The 23,670-nt window shown below is 45.8% G+C and overlaps 2 protein-coding genes across 2 annotated transcripts in view; both read right to left on the bottom strand.

Moving 5' to 3' along the window:
* The window catches only part of FAM234B (family with sequence similarity 234 member B), a 406,169-nt gene that overhangs the window by 322,648 nt on the left and 59,851 nt on the right, over positions 1 to 23,670 (bottom strand). The gene's annotated exons all lie outside the window — the stretch shown is intronic.
* Positions 8,890 to 23,524, bottom strand: EMP1 (epithelial membrane protein 1). The gene is made up of 5 exons (XM_050325321.1): positions 23,378 to 23,524; positions 12,288 to 12,405; positions 11,395 to 11,497; positions 11,147 to 11,287; positions 8,890 to 10,556 (listed from the first exon to the last, which is right to left on the bottom strand). Exons 2-5 carry the CDS (start codon positions 12,363 to 12,365, stop codon positions 10,393 to 10,395), a joined length of 486 nt encoding a protein of 161 aa, XP_050181278.1. The 5' UTR covers positions 12,366 to 12,405; positions 23,378 to 23,524; the 3' UTR covers positions 8,890 to 10,392.

The raw sequence follows: 23,670 nt of genomic DNA, 5'->3' as shown, positions 1-23,670 counted from the left end.
TGTACTGAATCTCTTTGTTAGCATCCAAATCCCGGCCAATCTGCCAGTACTTAGGAAATGTAAGACTGGATCACTTCCATTGTCTGTCACTTAAAAGCTGAAAATTGTTTCACTGGCCCCTGGTCCTCGCTCCCATATTCTCTGAGAAATAGCATTAACATTTTGTTTGAATGCACATGAGGATAAATTTATATTTTGTGCAGTATATTACATGTAAGCTATAGCTGATGATTACTCCCATGCAGATGGTTAGCTCAAGGCATACAAATAATCTAAGTTGTCAGATCCAGTTTAAATGGCCAGAAACACAGAACTCTACAGCAGGGAATTTCTTCTTAAAAGTCTACTTCACACACTGGAAAACAGTCTCTTGATGATAAAAAAACTTAATTGAGTACTCAGAAAATGTCACAATTAAGTTTGTTGTTATTACTGAAATAATTGCTTTGGCTTTCCAAACAGTTCACTGATCTTTAAATACAACTGCACATGATGCTTCAACACAGAACCATACCTCACTGAGCCTTCAGACTGGGAGCAGCTTTAGGGACAGGTCAGAGCTCAGAAGCAGTAAATACTGCAAAGCACAAAGCCTTGCCTTGGTTGCTACAGTTATTGGAAAATTTGAAGAGAAGGAGGTGGAGGACCCCAGGCTGGATATAGAGGTACCTTCACATTAAGGCTGTTTAATGCCATCAGGACAATTCAGAGGAATGCCTGCCTCTGCCTCAGCTTTTTGTGTTATGCTGTGGGGGACAGTCAGATCACTGTGGCTGTTTGCTGAGACTAAATTTGTGTGTGCCACTTTACCCTTCTGTCAAATAAGAAAAGCTTCTTAGGCATAATGATATAATGATATCTTAAGATCTTTCTCCAGTATTTAAGGTCTGGACCTGTGAGCAGATCCCTGTGTTCTGCACAGTGCTCTATGGGCAGAAGATGCATCCAGTCTCATGTCATGAACACGTACATCTCCTGGTCATGACGGGTGCATAAAATTCTGCTCTGAAAGCCAGGTCTCCAGTAGCCTCTGTGGTGAGCAGTGCCCAACCTTCAAACAGACCAAACTAGCTTCTCTTCTGAAGATTGTTCCAAAAGTTTTGGTCTGATTGTTACTGCTAAAAGATTGCTTCTTTGAAGGGGGAAGAGAACTGCAGTGACCAAGACAGGAGTAAGCAAGCTAAGTATTGCAAAATCTTTTCAAAAGAGAAAGCGCAAGCCGTGGTAGCTTGGGAACTGAACTGTCAGGGAAAGCTTACTTGCAGGCATTTTAAGTCATCCAGTTGAACACATGCTCTGCAGCAACGTTGTAGACCATAATTTTCCTGAGGACTTGGTATTTTGAAACTCACTATACATGTTTGATCTGTCTTCCCTCTAAAAGACCATCGAGAAGATTTGCCAGTGATTTATTTTGCCCTTACTAGGAGGAGGGAAAGCAGATCATTAAGCCTCAAATACAGCCTGCCATCTGGATGGGCTCAGTGTGCAAGAAGGCATAAAGTTGGGATGCAAATGTGAAGCGCTTGGTTCTCAGCCAAGACAGAGCTTGTGCTCAATTGTTTAAAAGCAGATCTACGCAGACATGACTTATTGCAGGGGAGGAGAAGGGCTGATGGGAGCCCTTGGGGTCTGCTTTGCAGAAATCTCCACTATAGCTGAAACCCATAGGAGCTGTACTTTGAGTGCATAGAAATTTCTGTACATGGGCTCTTGGTATCTTGACAGAGATACCTAAGATTAATTGATCCTTTTGACATTTATTTTTGTGTTCCGCTGCTACCCCTCCAGAGGATTTACGTTGTTGGGAAGTTTCCTCATATTCTCCAAGTTGGGGATCCTGACCTGAGGTGACTGGTAGCTTAAGGAGAGGTGTGCAATCTTCTTTTGACCTCTGTGTGCAGGCAAGAAAATGAATACAGCTAGCTGTATTGAGAACATTACAGTGGGTTGTAGAAATATGCTCTTCTCTCTATGCTTTTACCATTGGACTCAGAATGTAATGCTAAGCAAGTCACATACACCCAACTTTTCAGCAGTGGCCACGAGTTGTATTCTTTTGTGTGGAGAGACAGCCAGCCACTGTGGTAGCCAAAATAATGGTCAGCATTGCAGATTTTTAGCTGTGATCTGGCTATGAATCAATTCCCCTGTCTCTAAAATATCTGTGATAATTGGTTTTGTAGGGGTGACAGGAAGACAAAAGTCCTTTTGAGTTTGGGAACTGCTCAATGGCAATAATAACGAGGCAAATTGAAAAGCCCAGGAGGGAAGCAGAGTTCTGTATGCTTTGCAGTGCGCTGCTGGCGTGCAGATAAATAAGGCCACAAGAGTGAAAAACGAAGATAGCCTCATCCATAGAGCACTCCTGTGTGCTGAATGAGGCAGGGGGTCCAGTACAAAGGAGAAGAATATAGGATCAGTTAATTAAAACTGTACCTCTATTATTATTTCTGTTTCTAGAGTTTGGTCCTTCTCCACAATCCATTTGGTATTAAATCAAGGGTGGGGAGGAACAAAATGTTTATTTTTAGAGACTCTTGTGGGGTTGAAACTTACATTTGATATCAAAAGCCATTTCCTGTCCATATTTGAAGTTGATATCATGCTATTCTGCAGCAGTTGCTAATGGAAACTGTTGATGTGTTGGTACAGTTCCATTATCCATCGCTCTGCTCTGCAGTTTGGGAACTGGAAGGCGTGCAGGTGGCTTCATTTTAATATCTATTTAAAGTGTAAATGGCTGTCTGCAGTGCTCTTTGAAAAAGCAAGGGCTGTTGGAAGCTTTCAACACTGGTGGGAACTAAGAGCACACATGTCATCGAGAAGAGTGGCAAATGTGATGCAAGATAATTGCTGATGACTTTGAGGATTAAAGCGAGACTTTTGCCCTTTGACTATCAATGGGAGCTCTGGAAGCTGGCAGCACTGGGAAGCAAGAGGAAAGCAGTCCCCAAGGAAACAGTGTGGTGGGGATGTGACATAGCATGCAGCAGCCAGCCCACCCCTGGAAGGGCAGGGGAGCAAACTGGGAGAAGGGTGCTTTTGGTTGAATAATGACAAGTGGTGCCTCTACTGTCTCTGTTAATCTGACTGTCTCGAAAGTAGGAATCCACACAGTAACCTTATGTTGCTTGTCGGAAATCATCAGGCATAAGGTTTTCATAGACCCAGAAAGCAGAAGTAGTATGATTTCTCTCTCTCATATTTGAAGTCTGTCTTCCCAGACCCGCTGGAGGTGACTTTGCAGCCATGATCTCAACCTGTGGAACTTTGAAATTTGAGGTAAATCCATGCATATGAAGGATGCTGTTATGAAAAGAAATTCCAGACAGGGAAAGAGATGAAAAGCAAGTGCTCAGGGTTTGTGGCTTCCCATCCATTGCATTTTCTCAGAGAGAGAGAGAGCACCCTGATGAAAGAGCTCTGTGCTGCTTGGATTCCACTCAAATCAGCGATTCTGGGGAAAAGAGTAAGTTTACAACATAGGGACATGGATTTCTTCTCCTAGCTCCATCTGGTGTGACACAGGTGTGGCTGTGTAGTGTTTTTCACCTGAATTCCATCTAGATCTGACTAAAGCTTTACTGATATTTGGACACATGTGCAACACAGCTAGAATAAGCAAAAAGTTAGGCATGGGCTAACTTTCCTGATTGTGGATTCTCTGAGCAAGTAGCACTTTTACCTATAGCTCATGTGTTGACCTAAGTGGCATTGTGATATAGTTGTGCCTCTCTATGGGCAAGCAATTATACAGCAGGAACTATTAGAGATTTACTGCACTGCAAATACTTTACTTTTATTGCAGTAAGGTCATTGCAAATCTTCTGTTGGGCACATGGCAAAAAAAGCAAAGACTTCTCTTTGTCTCTCTGCTGTGGGGTTTCAAGGTCTCTCCTGGTGCCTGTGTCCAGTTTTTCTGGCTTGTTTGCTTGAAGCAAGATACTTAAACTGATGGACCTTGCTGAACCTCTGCAGCTTCCAGAGATTTCACTGGCAACTTATCAGGATTAAAACCACACCCCTGAAAGCTGGTTAACTTAATAGCTACTAACCTGCTGCAATCAGTCTTTAGGAACCTAAGAGTTGCTCTTTGTGAAACTGAGAATGACCTTATTTTCTTAAGATCCACTGGAAGTGAAGGAGAGGTAGCTAGAAAGGGTGCCTCTCGGAAGCAGAAACTATGGAGGTCCTAAAGAGCTCTGTAGTCTTTTCATCTTCAGGCTACCACAGCATCTCCTCCATTTTCTGTCTCCAGTCTCTTTCCCCCGGCTCGATGCAATTTCTCTGCCTCAGTTTCTCTGCCAGTACACAACAGAGGGGTTAGCATTAATTGTACAAAAAGGGGCAAACCCATTTACCTTCCTGAGATCAAAACAGCTCTCAGTGTCCAAAGGGAATTGAACCACAGTCATCTGTTCTGGCCAGATGATTACACTTTGCTCATTCCCCCGTAGAGTTTCTTCTTCCATTTCCATTTGCCCTGTAGTTTTCTCATAGGCAGTAAACACTCCCATGATGTCACCTCCTATGTGGGTCAAGATGTCCCACTTTTCTTTTACATGACATGCCACGGGCCAGTAGGGAGCCCATACAAGGGCTTCCAAGCGGGGCCGAGGCACATACCCATTTCTGAATTATACCGTATTAAAGTGACACTGTCTCTGGCTGGGGATGCCCGTGCCGCGTAGAAACCTAAATTTAGCAGAGGCATTTGCTGGGCTTGCACTGACCTCTAGTGACAACGCAGGGGACCAGGGCCTTCAGCCATCAATGGGCTGAGACGGCACGTGTGGGTCCATCCACCTGTGCTTGATGGTTTACGATGGTTTGCAACAGTTTTTGGCAGAACTGTGCATGTGAGCCTCTGCTACTGCCTTGGGTAAGCAAGCCAAGTTTACGGACTGATGAGGGTCTGTCTGCTTGGTAGGTGACTGCAGTGGGTCTCAGGTGTCCCAAACTCCATACACCTCCTCACTAAACTTGTCCTCCCCAACCCACCAGTTCTGAGGTGGTATTCAGGTCTTCTGCAGTCTTTGTTCTTTCTGTCTATCTCATTCTCCCTCTTGTACCTAAATCTGATCTTCCTTTTCTTTCTACTACCCCATTCCTTCATGGCATCTGATCGCTGCCAGTCTACTCTCCTGGCTAGGTAGCAACTGTGCTCCTGACTTCTGATCCTGAGTACTTCATCTCTGCCTTTGACCTCTGCATCCCCCTCTCCGCCCCTGGCACTCTTGCAGAGCCTGAAAGTCCTTTCCACTGCTGGGATGCAAAGGGCAGGGGTTTTGATTTCTTTGCCACAAAGCAGCTTACTGTACCACATAGAAGATGCTTGCTGTACCACATAGTTATCCTCTACGTCATGCACATGAAGCATCTGCTGCTTCTAATGTCACTTAAAACCAGAACCCCCTAAAAAAATACATATAAGCTGTGCTGAGGCTGTCTTGTACTTCTCCAAATCTGTAAATGAAAATGGGAAGAGCTTTGACCCAGTCCTGGAAGCTGCCAAATGTGCCTCCAAAATGCTGAGCAGTCTCAGCTTTTAGGGACATCACTAGGACGCATGGAATGTCGGCAGTTCCCAGGGAGCCCTGCATTACCCAGGACCATGGGGAAAGCCTGCTAAGGGCTGCAGTGTGAGGAGTACATGGAAGCCTCTTTCACAGCCCCACTCTTCTGCATGCTGACCCCACCCCTCACAGGCCATGCCTACACCACGACCTTTTCCTTTCTTATTTAAGCACTCCCAGTGTGTGGATGTATGGTTTCTGGGCTCTGATAACAAGATAGTGCCTCATTAATTTGATATTCCTGTCTCTCAGAACCATAGATTCACCCACCCTCCCAAAGCTCTAGGAAGTGCTTTTACTCACTGAATTACAGCTCAACTCCTCCAGCTCTGTATTATCATCAGAGCAAGGCCTAAAAAGCTCTGCAGTGAGCACATCAATGAAACGAACTTTTTATTCTGGGAGTTGCTTCTAGAGAAAGAAATAATCCATGATGCCCTTCCAAACTCAGGATAAAAAGTCCCATCCACCTGTGAATTCCAAAAGCCAGGCTTCATCCACCTATAGATTTAGCTGGAAGGTTGAGAGAGGTAGGAGCATTCACAACACCCCTTTCTTTAATACCTCTGACTGTGTTATGTTCTCCAGTTCATCTGTGTGAGACTTATACTTCACAGGGCAGAGCTCCACGGCCTCTGCCTCTTCTCTAGACCACACTGCCGATAGATCCAGTTCTGTCATCCAAATCCTGATACTGGAATCAGCCTAAGAGATCAGTTGAAGCATCTTGGCTTCTCATAAATCTCTGCTGAGGAGCATGCCTCCTGTACTTGCCTTGCAGCATCTGCTGTGGACTGACCCCTCTGGTCTCTGGCTAACCTGGTCCACATAAGAAGCTTGAAAGGGGGTGGAATATAGGAAGGCTGCCAGCTACAGCCTTCCATGCTAGGCTGAGCAGAAAGGCAATCAGGTTTCCTAAGCACTGTAACAGATGACAAGGTGTATATTTATACCAGATACCCACATACTTTGAGTGAATTGTGCAACATGAGATTTGTCATCATGCATCAGATCACTGTGTGTCTAATCCAATACTACGGCTCTGACAATGTCGGGAGAGCTGAGCTGCCTGCAGCGATGCACCTCACCAACTGTGCAATGCAGGAACAGAGGGGTTGCGATTAATATTCCTCCCCAGTTCCTCCAACAATCAACTGGTACCCTGACTGCTCTTGTTATCTGAGCAGGCAGAGCTGCACATGTAAGTAAGCACAAGTTTAGGCAGCCTTCTAAATACAACTAGTAAAACCACAGCATACATTTCTATGTTTCGAAGTGGGATAATGTTACGCTGATTTCACCTTACTTTCTTCTCTTAAATGATTCTGAGCCTAATTGCCCCCTAGATGCCAGCAGTGAAGAGCTATTCTAGTGCTGGAAGTAACCCATAATCTTTTACACCACTCCTAGTACCATCTTTTATACCTCCCGTGAGCTCCCCATTCCTTGCACGCTTGGTTTTTATTTTAGTTGTGTTTGGTTACGTTTTTTGTATTTTGTTATTGGTGGTGTTGGTTTGAATTTTCTCTCGTCTTTGCTGCAAGGGAATCAAGCCATTCTTCTCCTCTGGGTGTGCTGGCATTCAGCCACATTCTGTAAATGCAGCAGGTGCTGCTGCCTTTGTGTTCGCAGTGCTGTCATCACCCTTTGATCAGGCCAGGAGTCAGTTACTTTGCTTGGCTGGTTTGGGCTTCTGCCATTCACAGAGCAGAGCTCTCCCCTAAGCTGTCTGCAGTGGCTTTTGCAGCACTCCTATGAACATGTACAGATAATTTCAAACCCCTTAATGTAAGAAGTTATTAGACTGCTTCTTCCTAGGCTGCAGAGTGTGACTTTCTGGTCAGAGCAAGAGGGTCTCTTATCCAAGGGGCTCTTGCCACCTTGGCTGTCCCTCATGTTTAGTGCTTTCTGCAGCTGATTTACTGTAGTCAAATGCCCTGAATTAGTTAGCTGTTTGTCTATGGAAAACTCATTCCTCCTTGCAGTGACCTGCAGAAAAGGGCCAGGCAGGGGGAATCGTTCTTTTGCTCTGCAGTTGAATCTGAGGCATGGAAATTGTTTTGTTCTTCTGTGTCTCCTCTCTAAAAGGCTTCTCATCCTAGTCTAAGGATTCTGCTGTGAAGTATTGGAATCAGCTGTGGTCCTGGGCCTTGTGAGGCTTGGTCACTAAAATCCACGTAATGGCTCTTGCAGGAGTACCATGATTTTGTGTCTCACAGTCCGTGTGGGTCAATGTCATTTCAGGCTGTGTTGAAGATGATTTTTGAGCAAACACCTGTCTTATGACACAACCAATAGTGCTATTTGCTCCTATCTTTTTCTGCTTCCTTATGTTTTGTAATTGATCCATATTTGTTGGCATCTGCTTTTCTGTTTGATGTGTTCTGTCCTAATGGTGCTGAATGTAAATTCCTGCCTGCCAACCTCTAATGTAACAGGATTCTGAAGATGGTGGTGGGAGCTACCAGATGTGGAGCAAAGACATCACTTTCAGGCCCATGGTGTGATTCCTGGGGTGTCCTGTGAAGAACCAGGAGTTGGGACTCGATGATCCTGAAGGTTTCCTTCAAAATCAGCATATTCTATGACTCCTGGAATCTCCCGAGACCAAGACAAGTGTCCACCTACAACCCTCCGTGAGCCTTTCTACACCCTGCTGTGTGAGAGGTCTCTCTCTGGTAAAACTTCAGCTCCTAACAATTCATGTCACTGTTCTGCCATCAGTTAACATGTCTTAGCTCTCCCTGAGGTGCATTAATTAGTAAAGAAAAATTGCCTACACAGCTGATTCCTGCTAGGTCTTACCTCACCTCACAGCTCACAAGACTGTGCCCCAAGTTTCCTGAGATCTGCCAAGATCAGTATCTTGGGCTTTGGACTCTTTGCTCAAGCTCTAGAACTGTAGAAGTGTTTGGCCAGACAATGCTAAAGAGGCAACAGCTATACCAACTCATGAGACCCAGGCAAACACCTCGGTGATTTTGCTTTGGGACAGATGAGATTCTGCCAGAGTGAGAAAGTACATTTCTAGTGATCCTGGGTGTGAAGCAAAGCCTGGCACTGAGACTGAGTGATACCATAGCTCACACTGTCTGCTTGAGCTTGCAGGCAGCCTGAAAAAGGAGCTCTGAGAGTTGTTTTGCTTCCTCCTTCCCTCCAAAACAGGAAATCTCATATACTGACATGCAAGAGAACTTGGTAGTTCTGCATCATCTTAAAGGGGTGGGCTTTGATTCAGTGAAAACAGCAAATGCTTTTGTTAACAAATATCTGAAACACTAATGAAAAAACCCACAGAAAACTCTTTTTTATAAAGGGAATCAGATTTTATTTTTATACCCACAAAGTTAAAAATATGCATTTCAAAATATTTACAATGACTATATATGAAATAACCTTTGTTAATGAAACAGCAACATACAGTACTAGAATATATCCACCAAATTGATAAAAGTCTACATAAGAAGAAAATGTAACAAAGAGAGAGAGAGGTAAAGACCATCCATGCACAATCTGCACCAATGTTTTTTTATACTCTCTACCTTTTAGCTGTGAATGGAGTCCCAGGGAATTTTGACCTCATTCCTTGCAAATGCCTCTTGTGACTGAGATTCTTCGAACTAACAGAAAATTGTGGGTTGCAGCAGTATCAATGCCTTACTTTCCTACGCCAGCCTTTCACATGGGAACCTTGTATTACAGAGTGGACTCAAAAACTCTCAGCAACCCTGGGAGGTAGCTCTAGTTCTATGGAAGAATTTGGCAGATGGAAAAGCACCAGGTTAAGTGGCTGGCCTAAGGTTGTACAGCAAGGAGCAAAACTCACAAGCCCTGCTTCATCTCTTCTAAGCTCTCATTAGGGAATACATTTCCTCTGCTAACCATTATCTGAGATGAGCTTTGTCACAAGGTGGGCTTCTCAATTAATACCATGTAGCAGGTGATGATGTGGGAAAAAAACTCTGTCTACAGATGAGAACTTGTCTCAGTAAAGATCTGTGATCTTGCAGTCTGTTACCATGTTCTGGAGTTGAAAAGATGATTATTTTAGTGTAGACACACACCCAGATGATTCCCTCCCTGCATGTGCATCACTGAGCAACTCCATCCTCTGTAGTTAGAAACCCCTGTGTATCTTCACCCACAAACTTTGTCTCTCTCTCTCTCTCTCCATGCCTGTATATTTGCCATTCCTGGGAATCATGGGAATGTCAAATAGAAAACAGAACAGCAAAAAAATTTGCTGCCTTATTTTTGTAGATATTTTAATACAAAATTTATCTGATTTCTTCTGGTTGCTTCTCAGTTTAATGTCTTTGACGTTCAACTATGTGCACATATATATATATATATATATATAAAAATGTAACAAAAGGCCCATCCCATTTATTTCAATGGACAAGTAAAGGGGTCATAATCCTCACTGCCCAACCCACAAGGCAAACTCAAAGGTAAGTGAGAAGGGCTCTAGGAAGGGAAAAAGATGTAGCCCTTGTTTTTGTGGTGCCCTTCAATCATCACTGCTGAGCTTGAAGCTTTGTGAAGGTATGACATGACTTTGCAGAAAAGGAGAAGAGCTGTCTGGGTCACTTACAGATTTCTAGCCCCAGAAGTGCAAGATCAGTAGGAGCTGTTTCTCCCTCTCTTTGGTGAAGGAGTTTATGAGGATTCTAGCTTTGTTAGTGATTTTTCTGTGGTGGTGGCAGTGGTGATGATGGTGGCTGTTTCTGTCTATTGGCCCAACAGTTCTCTCAGCAGAGCAATTCTTCCCTATTCCCAGTAGCCAACCCTCTCCCCTAGACGCCCATCAGCCTTATTTTTTCCTAAGAACAAGGTAGAGGATGCCGATGATGAAACTGAAGCAAAAGCAGATCCAGGCCAATATGAAGCAGTAGCCATGGTGAGGATTTGTGACGTACTGCGTCTTGCCTGTGAACCGAGCTGTGTAAATGGAGACTGCAATCAGAATGCACATCCCTGTGGGAAGGAAGAAGGAAAAGAGAGTTGGAAAATGTACAGAAACCAGCATTGCTGCAAGACTTCTGAAGTACTGTTGTCCCCTGAGATTGTAATGCATGTCTTGTGCCATATGAGAGAGGAGCTGCTGCCCATTAGGCTTATTTATGGAGGATTTCTTTTGCAGATGTGATGACATAAGACACTTGGGGCTTGTTTAGTGGGTGCCATGAGGAATAAACCTTTGTTAGGAGGAAATCAATAATAAGATCTGACGACAGTTTGGTTGAATCCCATGAGCAGTAGCTGTCTAACTGTTTATTCCCCTGCCCTCTCAAAACACTTGAATCCTTTTTATTTTCTTTCAAAGGTATTTTGCAAACCCATTGGAATTTCCTAATGAAAATCTTGAAACATTTTCATTATATACAGTAGAAAAAAAAACAACAAAAAAACCCCAAACCCTGACCCAACGCTTTCCAATTTCTCAGCTGCAGCTGGCTGACACCCTCCCTGAAGACCATGTGTGGCAAACACGTGTGGTTACTTATGTTTGGAGAGGCAAAGGGATGCAACAGGCGGCCAGTGAAAGTGTGCATGTGTATACTTACAGCAAACCAGCATGACGGCTCCTGTCATGTAGAAACGTTTGCCTTTTTCCAGAGTGAACAGCTGGATAATGAACAGGACGAGTGCCACGACAGAGAAAATGATCGAGAGGATCATAAAGGCTTGCACAACTTTGAGGGAAGCTGTCAAAACACAGGGAATAGATTGGAGAAGGTCAGGACTTGGTCTTGGCATTGTGCACTAAGGTCCTGCGATTCACCACCACAATGAAAATGCAGATGTGACTTACTCTCATCACCGCTCTTAACTGAAAGCTGAATGCAGGTCTTGTTGCACAGCAGCCAGAGTCCTGTTGAGACCGTTCCAAAGCTGGACGAACTCACCACCCAAACCTGAAATAGGATAGAACAGTTGCATCAAGGGGGAGGAAGGCTTTCTTGCTCTTCTGCCAGACTAAACCATAAAGTGAGCATGAGTAGCTGAAGTGTCTGAAAATGTTGGCATTTATTGATTGCGATAAGCAACCAGACGGGTGGAAGGCAGCACTGGCTTCCAGAGCCAGGAGGTGTTTGGTGCAGGCAGAACAACGGGAAGTTTGTTTCAATCATGATGGGAAATCTCCCAGGTCATCCTTGCCCTCTCCCCGTGCAAGGTGGTGGGAGGGCAAGGCAGGCTGAGCGAGCCACTCAGGGGACCCTAAAATCTGGTCCAATGACCGGTGGGGGTTTGTGGTGGACCCCAGCAGTGCTGCCCTCTCCCCCTGCCGCCAGGGGTCCCCCTCAGCCAAGATTTTCCCGGGGCCAGGTGGTCCTGGCCTGGCTGCTCCCCTTGGCTTGGGATGCACCCCACTGGACAACCAACTGATCCCCTCCAGCCTGGCTGCCAGCTGTGGGGACCAAGGATGCATCAGAGCTGTCATCTGCTCATCTCCCCAGCTCCAACTTGCGTTCTCCGTGGTGGAGGGTGTGGAGGTGCTGCTGGTTCTGGGATTTGGGGAGACCACAGACAGAGGCTGCCTCCTGTACCACCCTGTCTGCCTTCCTGCTCTCTGAGCGCACCCATCACTGTTTCGTCTCTCCTCATGACCGTGAGCAGGTGCTCATCACCCACACACCTGAGGACCCACCCTCCAGCCATATCAAGGGCTACTGCACAACATCTCACTCAGGGCAGTCTACTTACATTGGCAATGGTGGAGACAAAGAGCATGATGACAGTGGCAATGTGAACCACAAAGATACCAGCCAGTAGCACCAACATCTTGAGTCCCTTCTAGGTGGTGTCACTGATACAGAGAGTTCTGGAGAACAAGAACAGATAGAGGAAGTGAAGGGAAGGGCTAAGTTGAAGAACAGCATTTATTTACGTGCAAAAACCAGGTTGACCTTAAATCCTTTCTGGAAACATGGAAGCACAAGAAACCCCACTACTAAAATCTTTGTCAAAATCTGCTCAAGAGGTTAAATAGAGCCTGAAGGCTAAGGAACCGGTTTGGGAGGAGATGTAGAACAGGGGTAGATAGCTTGGGGGCATTTTAAAAATAGCCTGATTATATACAAAGGTATATTGGTGTTGTTAACATAAAGTAAAAAATGCCATACTCCAGGCCTACACTCCAGAAGAGGAGTTTTTGCCCATGCTGTTCACAGAGGTCAGGAAGGTTTTTTCTCTTCCTGTTCTTCCCTGGTGTCACAGCCTCTTCCAGCTGGTCTGGGACATGCACAGGTGGTATGGAGTGGAGGACTATGTGCTCCTGGGTGCATCAGGTGTTAAGCAGTGGTGGAGAGTAAACTGAGGGGCAGCCCCTACTCCACTGTGTGAAGAGGAGAGGAAGCAGAAAGAAATGCCACTGAAGTTTTCTGGAGCTGAGGAAGATGCTTAGGTTTGCAATGAACACTGCCTGTTTCCCTTTTAAAACTTTAGGCATGCAGATCACTGCAATAAGATTCTCTTGTAATGCAGATTCTTCTTTGGTTTGTTTTGGATATTTTTTGCCTCTGTACCCTGCAAGCTTTTACTTTTTGTAACATTTCCTGTCATTGATGAACATGTGATTGGAAAGAGAGGGGAATGTGCTTTAGAAAGCTTGCATGACACTACTTGTCAAGGCTGCTGACTTCTCACCTGAAAAAGCAAAATACAAGGAACGAATCTAAGCCATGAAGATAAGTGCAGACAATTCACACAAAGCGAGTACATTTCAGGCAGAAGAACTTATTGGGTCCTCTCTGTGGCCAGTAAACTTCCTAGAAAGTTTCACAGGGCTGTGTTGCTCTTTCCCTTGATAGTGCTGGTACTGAAACGCAATATCAAGCATGTGATTAACGTTAGCTGTCAAGTTATTTTGGTCCAGGTGACTCAGGCAAGGTTTGACGCTGTCACCATATGTCCAGGGTGTGGTAACATTGTCATGAAACAACACAATTATACTTTATGATGTCTTTCACACAAACTGTGACAAAAGGGTTTGTAAAGTCCCATTCATGTGTCTTTTTTTACTTGATGACTCCACCTTCTCCACTCCTGTCTTTCCTCTCAGTGTGACCATGAGTGGAAGCTGGTGACCATGATGAATTCCTTAAGTTCAGGATTTCAAGGAATCACCTCTGGTAGGTCATTCCTCCACCCAAACAAGGCCAGTCCTTAGTAAAACAGGTTAGGTTTGGTGACTGGTCCTATCTCCTCGGCAAAACTTGTCCGCTCTGAGGTTTCCTTCACCCGGGAGAACTCTCTGGAGCTGTTTAGCCCCGGCTTGCTCAACGTGGACAAGACTTGCTTGTCTGCTTTGGGATGTTCTATCAAACTTCGTGCTCTAAAGTTTGATTTGCCTGGATGGCCTGGTCACTGTGCCCTCTCTTGTCACAGTACCTCCCTTAGTAATGATCTTGGAGAAAGCACAGCCTTCTTAGGAGTTCCTCTCTGACTGTAGTAACAGTCATTTATGAGTTCAGCACTGCTAGGATTCAGGTTCTCAATACTATATGCAAGCTACCACATGAACATACCTGACCTAGGAGTTGAACCCCTTCTTTCCACCTGACTGCAAAAGCAACGAGGGTTTCTAAATGCTGGATGGCAACTGATACAGATACCACCACTGTACCTTGAACTAAGAAACTATTGCTGTTGCCATGACTAAGTGACATATCTGCAGCAGACTTGAGTCAAATCTTCCTGTCCTTTTGAATACTTCTTATTCTTTTTTTTTATTACCTTGGTTGTCACACAAGCTGTAACAAGTGCTCTTGCCACCACAGGGTATTGGTATGCATTCACCAAACAGTGGCAAATTTGCCTGCTTTGAAATTTGCCTTTACTTTACAGTAAGTAGCTAAACTTTTCTTCTTTCATAGATGGATGTTTTGCCATGGCCTTCTTAAAAACTCATTCAGCAGGGTTTTTTCCTGATTATTTTTTAGGATCTTCAAACAAAGCTCTCTACTTGAAAGATTAAAAACCTACTTACATGACACCCTAAAGGACTAGAACAGTGTTTTTAAATGCACTTTATGTTTGCATTTAAAGGTGAAAATGAGGGATGTTACTTTACAAAGTAAAAAAAAAAACCCAAACAAACAAACAAACAAAAAACCACACAAAAAAACCCCACAACCCCACACCCAACACTTTGACCAATACTCTATGAAAAAAATTAAATCCTTTGCCTTTGCTTTTTCTGTTCTAGCACAGCAGGAGAGCACTGTTAGTTCAGGTGCTTTCAGTGCACCTATTTCCTGAGAACGTCAGCACCTCCCCCTGAATACACATCCTATCAAATGCAAACTCCCCCGGGGGATATGTGCTCACAGCTTAGTTTTGATTCTTTGTGAGTTAAAGCACAAGTTTCCCTCTCTATTCATTTGCTTTGCTCTTTCTTCATCTCTCTCTGCCTGTTAAACAAAACAGAGAGAACGATCCCAAAGGAGCTGGGGGTGAACAAATGACAGTGAAATAAAGTCATCTCTGTCTCTGATGCTATGGCGTGAACTTTTCCTCCCATTAGACAGAGAAGCTGGCAGAGCATCAGGGACTGACAAGAATATGGTTTCCATTTGTTAAGTGTGAGACATCTCTCTCCGCTACAGGGTGGGGTCACATTGCTGGAGCAATGGGACAAAATTGCATGCAAATGCCTTTTCTTCCATTCCCCTACCTAAACTGCAGCTGCATTTGGAGTTCCTCAGGCTCTTCTTAGGCTATGAGTCAGTCTTAGCCTTCCTAGAGCTGCCACTTTTTTCCACTGACTCACCCCAAAGCTCTCAAAACCCACAATTATTTAACCCTACAAGGTTAAGTGCTCAGGACACTGTCAGTTTTAGGACTGCTTCTCAAGAACCAGTCAAGCAAACAGTTTGTCAGTCCTCCTCATGCATCTTCCAGAGGAGAGACATCAACTAAGCCAATAAAAAAGGGGTGAGACGTAACAGGTAGGAGGTAGGACAGGCTGGTGGGGAAGAAGGTGTGAAGGTCATGCACCTGCTGAACAGCCTGCATGAGGCAAGAGAAGATCTTGCACTGATGACAGTGGGCTGAGTTTCCTTTTCACTGGATGATGGATGAAGAGAAATAAGAAGCCACACCAATAGTAACCATGAATCACCACAGCAGCCTTCAGTACAAAAATGTCTACAGATAAGCACGACAGACGCTTAGCTATGTAGACTATTTCTCTGACCATGTAGGAGTACACATACCAGGGAACAACACACAGCTCTGGTGCCCCCTAATTCAAGTTCAAGCAGGCTGGCACTATCAATTAAAAATTAAGACAAAGCCTCCTCATGCAGGCAAATTGGTGCCACCCATATCACCCTTCTGTCTACTTAAGTGTTTTGTATCCTTCTATCTGGAGGGCAATACAGAAAAGTGAGTCCTTGCCCTTGGTTTGCTGCTTCACAAAGCATCAGGATGGAATGAGAAGTGCCACTTGGAGATATGATAAAGGCCAATGATATAGTTTCTCAAACATAGGGAGTGGGTTACTCAAGAGGGTAAGCCAGATTAGGCAGAGGTCCTTTGCTTCTGACAGAAAGTGCACTGCAATGAAGGGAATAGAGGGGGAATGTACACGATATTTCTGCAGGAACTATGGGATTGTTTGGGGTGAAGAATCAGGGCACTCTCAAATCTGAAATATTTCAGACCTGAAGTGTTCCTGAGGGAAGCAGCTCATCTGACTTCCATTTCCATCCTCCTCTCTGAGCTGAGGTCCCTGCTTGAGACTCCTTCCAGTGTGAGTTGGTGAGATGTGCTGTGAGAGATGCTGTACGGAGTGAGAATGCAGCCAATAACCTCGAGCAGCCTACAGTGTCCAGGAAGCAGAGGACATCTAAATCACACTGCCTGTGCACACCGTGGTGACCTCTGACTTCTCTAAAACTGAGTTTTTCAGCTAAAGCCCCTTCAGTTTGATAAGTTAGATTTCTCAAAAAGGGAAAGACGGCATTTTGGAGAAGAAGCTAATGCTTTTGTCCAGAATGTCAACAAAAATCTCCATAGATTGAAAGCAACTAACATAAAAGAAACTCTGCCTTTCTTATCTGCCACTACAGAACATAAGGAATGCAGTAGTTAGTCAGACCAGTGGTCTGTCTCACTGAGTACGCTGTCTCTGATGGTGACAGCAAGAAGTCCAGTATTTAGAGAAAGCATGTGAACCTGACCACTGTCTGAGGTGGCACAGAGTCACACTGGGAATACTGGTGGTTCAAATCAGGACCAGGGCCATTTGGAAAGGAAGGAGAAAACTGGAGAATAACGGACAGAAAGTAAAAACTGTTTGATATTGTTTGAGACAGCCACAAACTCCCAGCACTGTTACTGGTACATACCTCAGTGCAAAGCCAACCCACAGAAGAGCAATGCTGCCATGTTGCTACCAGTAAGGGAAACCTCAGCATGGGATAAAACCTTCTGCAGAATTCTGCCTTTTGACTGACCTGAGGCCATCACTGCATCTTAGCCCTGCTGCAACTGCATACCTTGTCACTGTGTGCAGTATGAGCATCAGTCCTCCTTGGGCCCAGGCTCATTTGGCAGGACGCAAAGATGTGAACATCTCCGTGATATTGCAGTAGCATAATAACTTTGAACACATCACATTGTTACTAGAAAGCTCATGACAACTTTAAATAAGGACAGAGAAAGATCTTTTTGCTTTCATCCTTTGTTCTGTTTCTTGCTTGATCCAGGTGAATCTGGAGTCCTTGCTGACTCTAGACTTCTACAAACCACTGTGTCTCAGCACTGCTGTTGACAACCTGGTTTTGACTGAGCAGCCTGACTCAATTTACAAGTCAGATGCTTTTTATAGACATGTGGATGAGTAGGCTGATGCCTCTGGAAAGAGATTTCACATGTGTGGGAAAAGGGTTGGGCAGGCGGTGTGTGTGGGCACACAGAGACCTTTGGAGCCTCTGGTTTATGGCAGTGAGATTTCATGTATGTATGGGTGGTAGCTGTGGTGACCACTTGGGGTACAGCAAGGTTGTAAAAGTAGTAGATGAATGTCAGCCAAAAGGAAAGTATAGACCAGCCTGAGGGGCTACAATTGAAAATAAACTTAAGTAAATGGTTCTTACGAAGTGTTTCCTGGTGGTATAGTCTCCAAGAGATTAGGGGAGTTGCTTTCTCAAGGGAGCGGTGAAGCCCCAGCATGTGAAAAATTTCTTGTGGGATCTGACAAATTCCTCAAGGATTCACCCTTGGTAATGAACATCCATTCGCTGAGAAATGCAGAGGGGAGTCACAAAAGATGACACACAAGGGTTTTCCAGCTCTCATGTTCATGATTCATATGAGAGTGGGGAAATATCAGAGCTCCTAGGGCAGACAGTGAGAATTTGGCATTTTCTCTGGAAGAAACCACCCTCGAGCACTCAGCCATGTGACAACATCAACTGAAACTCCAATGCTCGCTTGGTAGTAGGAAGGGGAAGAGACAGCTGCCTGGGGCCTGGCAGGCATCCAGCAGCTGCTGCTGGAAGAAAACACTGTCACTCCTCACACTAGGAACGCCAAGGAAGGGCTGGGTCTGATGGGCAGTGACTAAGAGGGAGGGGTGGGAAAGGGGACTCCAGAGCTAACGGAAGCACAGAAGCGTTCCTTTGCACCTCCAGAGGGGCAATGGGGAGTACCCTCACCCCTCAGTGCACTGGATGGTCCCTGGGTGGGTTAATTAGACATGGGAGTTGCTGGCACGTGCAGAGACAAGATGCCAAGATACACAAGAAACATTTTGCAGAGGACTGACAGTCTGGGCATTGATGTGTTGTGGGTAGGGGTGTGCATCTGCAGCTCTATGTGACTCCCTCTATGAACGGGAGTGTGCATCTGTGGGCCCCCTGTGAACTCTGTGTGTGTCTGTCTATGTGTGGTTGTGCATGGCTTCTTTAGGAGTGCACCTATCCATCTGTGCGACTTTGACACTGACAGCACTCCACATGGGAGAAACCAACTGACACGTCTGAAAGAAAAGTTCAAGTGACAGTGTGGTGTGGGCAAAAGTACACAGATCACTTCTGGTGGGACTTCCTCTTTGCAACAGCCCTTAGATAGAGGTGTAAGGTCTATGAAGCCCACATTAGCTGTGGTTTTGGCTGCATTTTTTGATTAAAACTGCAATCCTGCGATTTACAGAGATAGTTTTGTCTAGATCTTCCCTTTTTTTCCAAGGGAGGGTAACTGAAAAAGAAGTCATTCCTTACCAGATAGAGTCTCTCAAAACTGCAAAATCTCTGAACATGCCAGTACATCCTATGAGACACTGAGGTCAATGTAATTCAGGCATCTAAAGAGTCTGAGCCTTTGAGTCAGTCTGCTTCCAGGATGCCTTTATTCCTGCAAGCCAGCTTGGAAAAGACTGTGCAGGACTAAAATGCAAAATTATGTGGTAGCTCCTTCTTTCAATCACAGTGCTCAAGTAATGGACTGCGGAAAGCATGTGTATAAAGCAGACACAAGAGGATGCTGTGCAGTTTGGAGCTGGTCAGTGCTCTGTGCAGGGTGGGATGAAGGTGGTTGTGACGTAAAATACCTCACCTGGTTTCCAGAAGGCTCCTCACACCTGTGATCAGTATGGGCTGGCAGAATGGTATAAGCTTGTTCATGTTACATATGGAAATGGCTTTCCACAAGACATCAAGAACTCCCCTATTTAGAGTACACCACGCTGGCCTGGTTGCAGTCGTTGAAGGCTGCCTAGTAGGCAGGCTGGCCCAGTTGCCTAAGCTTTCCTTCAGCAGTGGTCTGTGTTCTTGGAGCTAGTCTTCAGCAATCCTTTGACCAGCCTGCTCCCAGCTCTGAGCATTTTGTAGCTCTCCCCTCTTGCTCCCATGGCTCTCACTACTCTTTCCAGAGCCCTTCTGGGGCTAAAAAAGGGGAGACGTCTTTTTGGAATGAGAAAAATGTGGACATTGGACTCATTCATGGCACCTGCTTTCACAATTCCCCTCCTTGAGCAGACTCTGCCCTGCGAGGGCAAAAGGACAGCAAAGGTCCTCACCCTGGATTTCCTCTAATACAAACATATTGCCAGGTGGCCTGGCATCACAAGAGCTAAGCCTTCCTCATGAGTCACTGTTCACCTGTTGTCAGCCACTCCATAGTTCAGTGCATTTCTCTGCATGATGGGGGATGACCTAGCCCAGGATCTGTCCCTGAGCTCTTGCCATGGGTGTCTCCCCATGCTTGCGTTAGAGACTGGTTTTCCCAGGGTAAAGGGGACAGACCTTAATTATGAGTCTGGCAAAACGGTCACTCCCTTGGGCAATATGGGTTCTGGAGCTGAGTTGTCCTAAGCTCCCTCCCTACCATGACAAGGCATGGGCTATATTTGGTCTTACTAAGACAGCAGTTCCCATATACTCTGCCCTGCCAAAAACAGTTCAGGAGGAGGACGGTGCATGAAGCTGCAAATTTGGCTAGAGTTTCCTTTGTTCATTGACCAGCTATTCTAAACAAGGTGGTAATTCCCAAAACTCTCCCAGCAGAATTTGAAGAAATCATACTCCAGATGGCAGCCCCGAGATGTGCTGTTTTGCTGCTCTCCCCAAAGTGTAATGGCAGAAAGCAGTTTAAGAGGCACTCTAGATTTCCCTCTGGGCAGTTTATATGGGGGAATTGCGGCTAAACCCATTGTCATGCTGTGGGATGATTGGGTATGGGCCCGCCTTGACAAGAGGATCAATACAGGCACATTTGAGATGGTGCTTTGAAACATTTGTTCAGGGCCACTGTTACAGCACTTGTGGCTATGAGTTAGTTATCAGTCCTGGCAGGGCCATGGAGAAGAGCCTCCTTTTCTGTGAACACTGCTTTGCCTCAGCAGAAAAGACCCATGAAGTACTACGCATCCATCTTCAGATGGGAAGGTAAGAAATCTCCTTCTTTGTCCTCCTTTTCAGAGGAGTAAAAGATTAACTCCAGGCCTCTTACTTCTCCCTGCCTTGAAGGAAGGGCAAAGAAATCTCATCTTTTAGTTCTTTCTCATTATGTTTTTTTGAAGGAAAACAGAAGGGAGGAAAAAAATTAGGAGTGCCATGCCGCCACTGCAGGGCATGGCACTCCTAATACCTTACTCCTGCCATACCTTATGCTGTGTTGGGTGACAGCACTATAATTTCCTTACTGAAGGGTACAGGCACAGGAGCCCATTGAGATCAAAGGGGTCTCGTAGTGCTATTTCTTGTCTTACGGGGCACTTGAGCATCTGAGGGTGAATCCTAGCCCAGTATCAGGTGCCTCCCCCTTTACCATCTGTGTAGCACCTAGTGAAGGGAGCACCTATCCAGCAGCCACAGTGAACTTGGAGGGGGGTTGGGAAGCGAGTGGAAACGTGCCATGGAAGGGGTGTCGCAGCTGCCGCCTGAGGTTGATGGGGCCTGTGAAGCCCCACAGGAGTGGGCAGGGCTATGGAAGCAGGCTGTAACCCACCACCCTCCCACTGTTGCTTGCTCTGAGGAAACTCAAGCAGGTGCAGGCTGAGTGCCATGTGTGAGACTTGTGGCTGGGAAGGTGATGAATAGAGAGAAAGATTAGTGCTTGCAGCAAATCTCCCTTGTCTCATTATAAGCAAAGCCCCGAGGTGGATCTTTTACCAAAACCATGCTGGCTATTATCAGCATATCTCCCAGAACTGTTTCAAAATACAATTTCTGCTCAACCCCAGACTACCAAACAGTAATTCCTGCATGCTCCCACACTACAAAATTGAAAGACCACCGGCTAGACCAGAAGGGCCGGTTTTCCAAGCCCAGGGATCTCTGTCCTCAGCAGGGTAGCACTAGGGAAGCACTAACAACCCTGCAGCTGAGGCACCCACTCCAACTTGGTGCTTCTCCACAAGATCCCAAGTCGCTTCTCCATTAATGTGTCCTTGGGTGTGGCTCTGCTCTACAGCTCTCAGATGTCTACCTCGGGATTGGCATGTGCCCAGTGGAGATGCCCCGTTCACAAGGGTAGCTGGGATGAATGGCTCAGACTTTGTGTCATGTGTTTGGATGGTTAGTCATAGCTGGGGGGACCTTCCAAAGAAGCCTACTGAGAGGAATTCCTTAGGTGGGTGTGCAGGGCCTTGCATAAAGGAGCTGCATTTCAGAGTGTCCTTCCACGTAATGCAGTGTTAGTAAGATAACTCAGTTTTGATCCTTTTCCTATGCTAATCCCCAAGGGAGCAAATAGAAATAAACTGCCTTTAAGCCCTCACTATCTCAGGTGGACTGGGTGGAGGCATTAAACCTCTGTTATCACAGGAACAATAGCTAATGGGCTCCAAGTTTTCACACTCTTCATGTCCAGCTCCCTTTTGTGTGTTTGCTCAGAAAAGAATCCACTCCATACAGAAATGTCAAGTGGGCAGTTTCTGGGCAACTCTGCTCTCAGAGGTGACTTGAGGAATTCAAAGCTTCTAACTGAAAGTTGTTCTATGACAATAGCATTTTTTTCCCCAAAAAAATTATTTAATTGTCAATTGTATTAAATGACAATTTCTGAAAATTCTCTCGTTCCATTCCGGTTGCTGATTGCCCTGGAAACATTCACTGCCTCAGTCAGCTTTCCCACCACTCAAACACATCTATTTCTCAGTCAGGAGGCACCGCTGCATGTCTGAGCCACAAGCAATGAAACCGGAGGGGACTGAGAAACTCACAAAATCCATCCTTCTGCCACAAAGTTCAGGTTAACTCAGCTTCTTGGTCATTCATGTAGTAACTGTGCAAAGCCCCAGCCTGAGCCCCACCCGTTCCTGGCCCTATTGGGCTAAATACTGTTTCAGTCTCTTTCAAACAGTGCAGGAGTGGGCTGGGTTCCTGCAACAGGAACCAAAGTGTGTTGCCAACAAACTAGCTCTGCTGCACTCTGTTTCTCACACTTCAAAAATAGTTCAGATTTGACCACAGGATGCAAACCATAGCAGATACATGAAATGAGAGAACTGGTGAAGAAGTGGAGGGAAAAAGGACGGGGTGGTTGTGTGGAAAAAGGCAGGTGAAGAGGCAAAATTGCCAGTCTCTGCAATCTTACACTTCCCATCAGATGCCTCTACCTCCTCGACACACCCTACCATGCAGCCCGAGGTGCTCTTAGCAATTCCACCCTCACTTCGCCTCGCAGTGCTCCCCACTCCGGGGTCTGTGCTGCCAAGGAAGGCACAGCATGCATTTCTACCCATCACTTTTCAGAAGAACTGGGGCTCGGCTTCAGCCTCAGGAGCCGGGACCCCCACGGAAAAAGAGAGATTGTCTCCACTGTACCCCAAAGTCTGCACCTCTGGGGCCTCTCAGTCTTCACTGGGAATGATTGCTAGTGTTTTTAATTAGAGCTTGGCAAACTAATGACGGAGGGGAGAGAGACAAGCAGAAACATGCGAGAGCCAGAAAAACTGAGCCAGCAGCCCTAATTCCAAGCAGGCATTTTCCCACATTTGTAAACAACGCTACTCCAAAAGCACACAACAGCACCTGAGCCGGGGCTGGCCCAGGTTGAGCACCCTGTGTCTGCGCCCTGGCTGCATATGCCCGGGAGGTGAAAATAACACTGCTGCTGCCAGTGCTCTGGGGTTGCAACCAGAGCGCCCTGCAGTGTCCCTCTGCCCCGTAACGCAGCCAGATTTCAAAGGAAAATATGAAAATTAAGGTGTGTCCCCTAGCCTGCTCGAGTGTCAAGGTGAAGAGAAGTGAAGGAGCAGAAGAGAAAAGCAGACTGGTGCTGCTGGGAATGGGGAACAGCCAGTGAGAGAGGAAAGTTGGTGAGGATTTTCGAGCAGCTCTTACCGTGTGGGCTGGGGCCGGTGCTGGCACCTGTGGAAGAAGGAGAGTGAGTGCTGGGCTGCAGCGCCGATGTCCTGGAGTGCGGAGCTGGAGTGAAGGGGAGTGACCTGGTGGTGGTTTAAGTTTCCTCCGGTGGTGTGGGAGGGTGGTGTCTTTTCTGTTTTAAAGGAGTTACTATGAATCAGTCTGCCTTTAAAGAGAAGGAAAAAAAAATAAAATTAATGAGCTACGCCCTGCTTTGTTGGCAGCGAGTCAAGAGTCTCTGGGAGGAAACCAGCGATTCAAAGAAATCTGTA

This window comes from Myiozetetes cayanensis, unplaced genomic scaffold, assembly GCF_022539395.1.
Source record: "Myiozetetes cayanensis isolate MyiCay16 unplaced genomic scaffold, myiCay2020 scf3, whole genome shotgun sequence".
Classification (NCBI taxonomy): Eukaryota; Metazoa; Chordata; class Aves; order Passeriformes; family Tyrannidae; genus Myiozetetes; species Myiozetetes cayanensis.
This window is presented reverse-complemented; position numbering and strand designations above follow the sequence as displayed.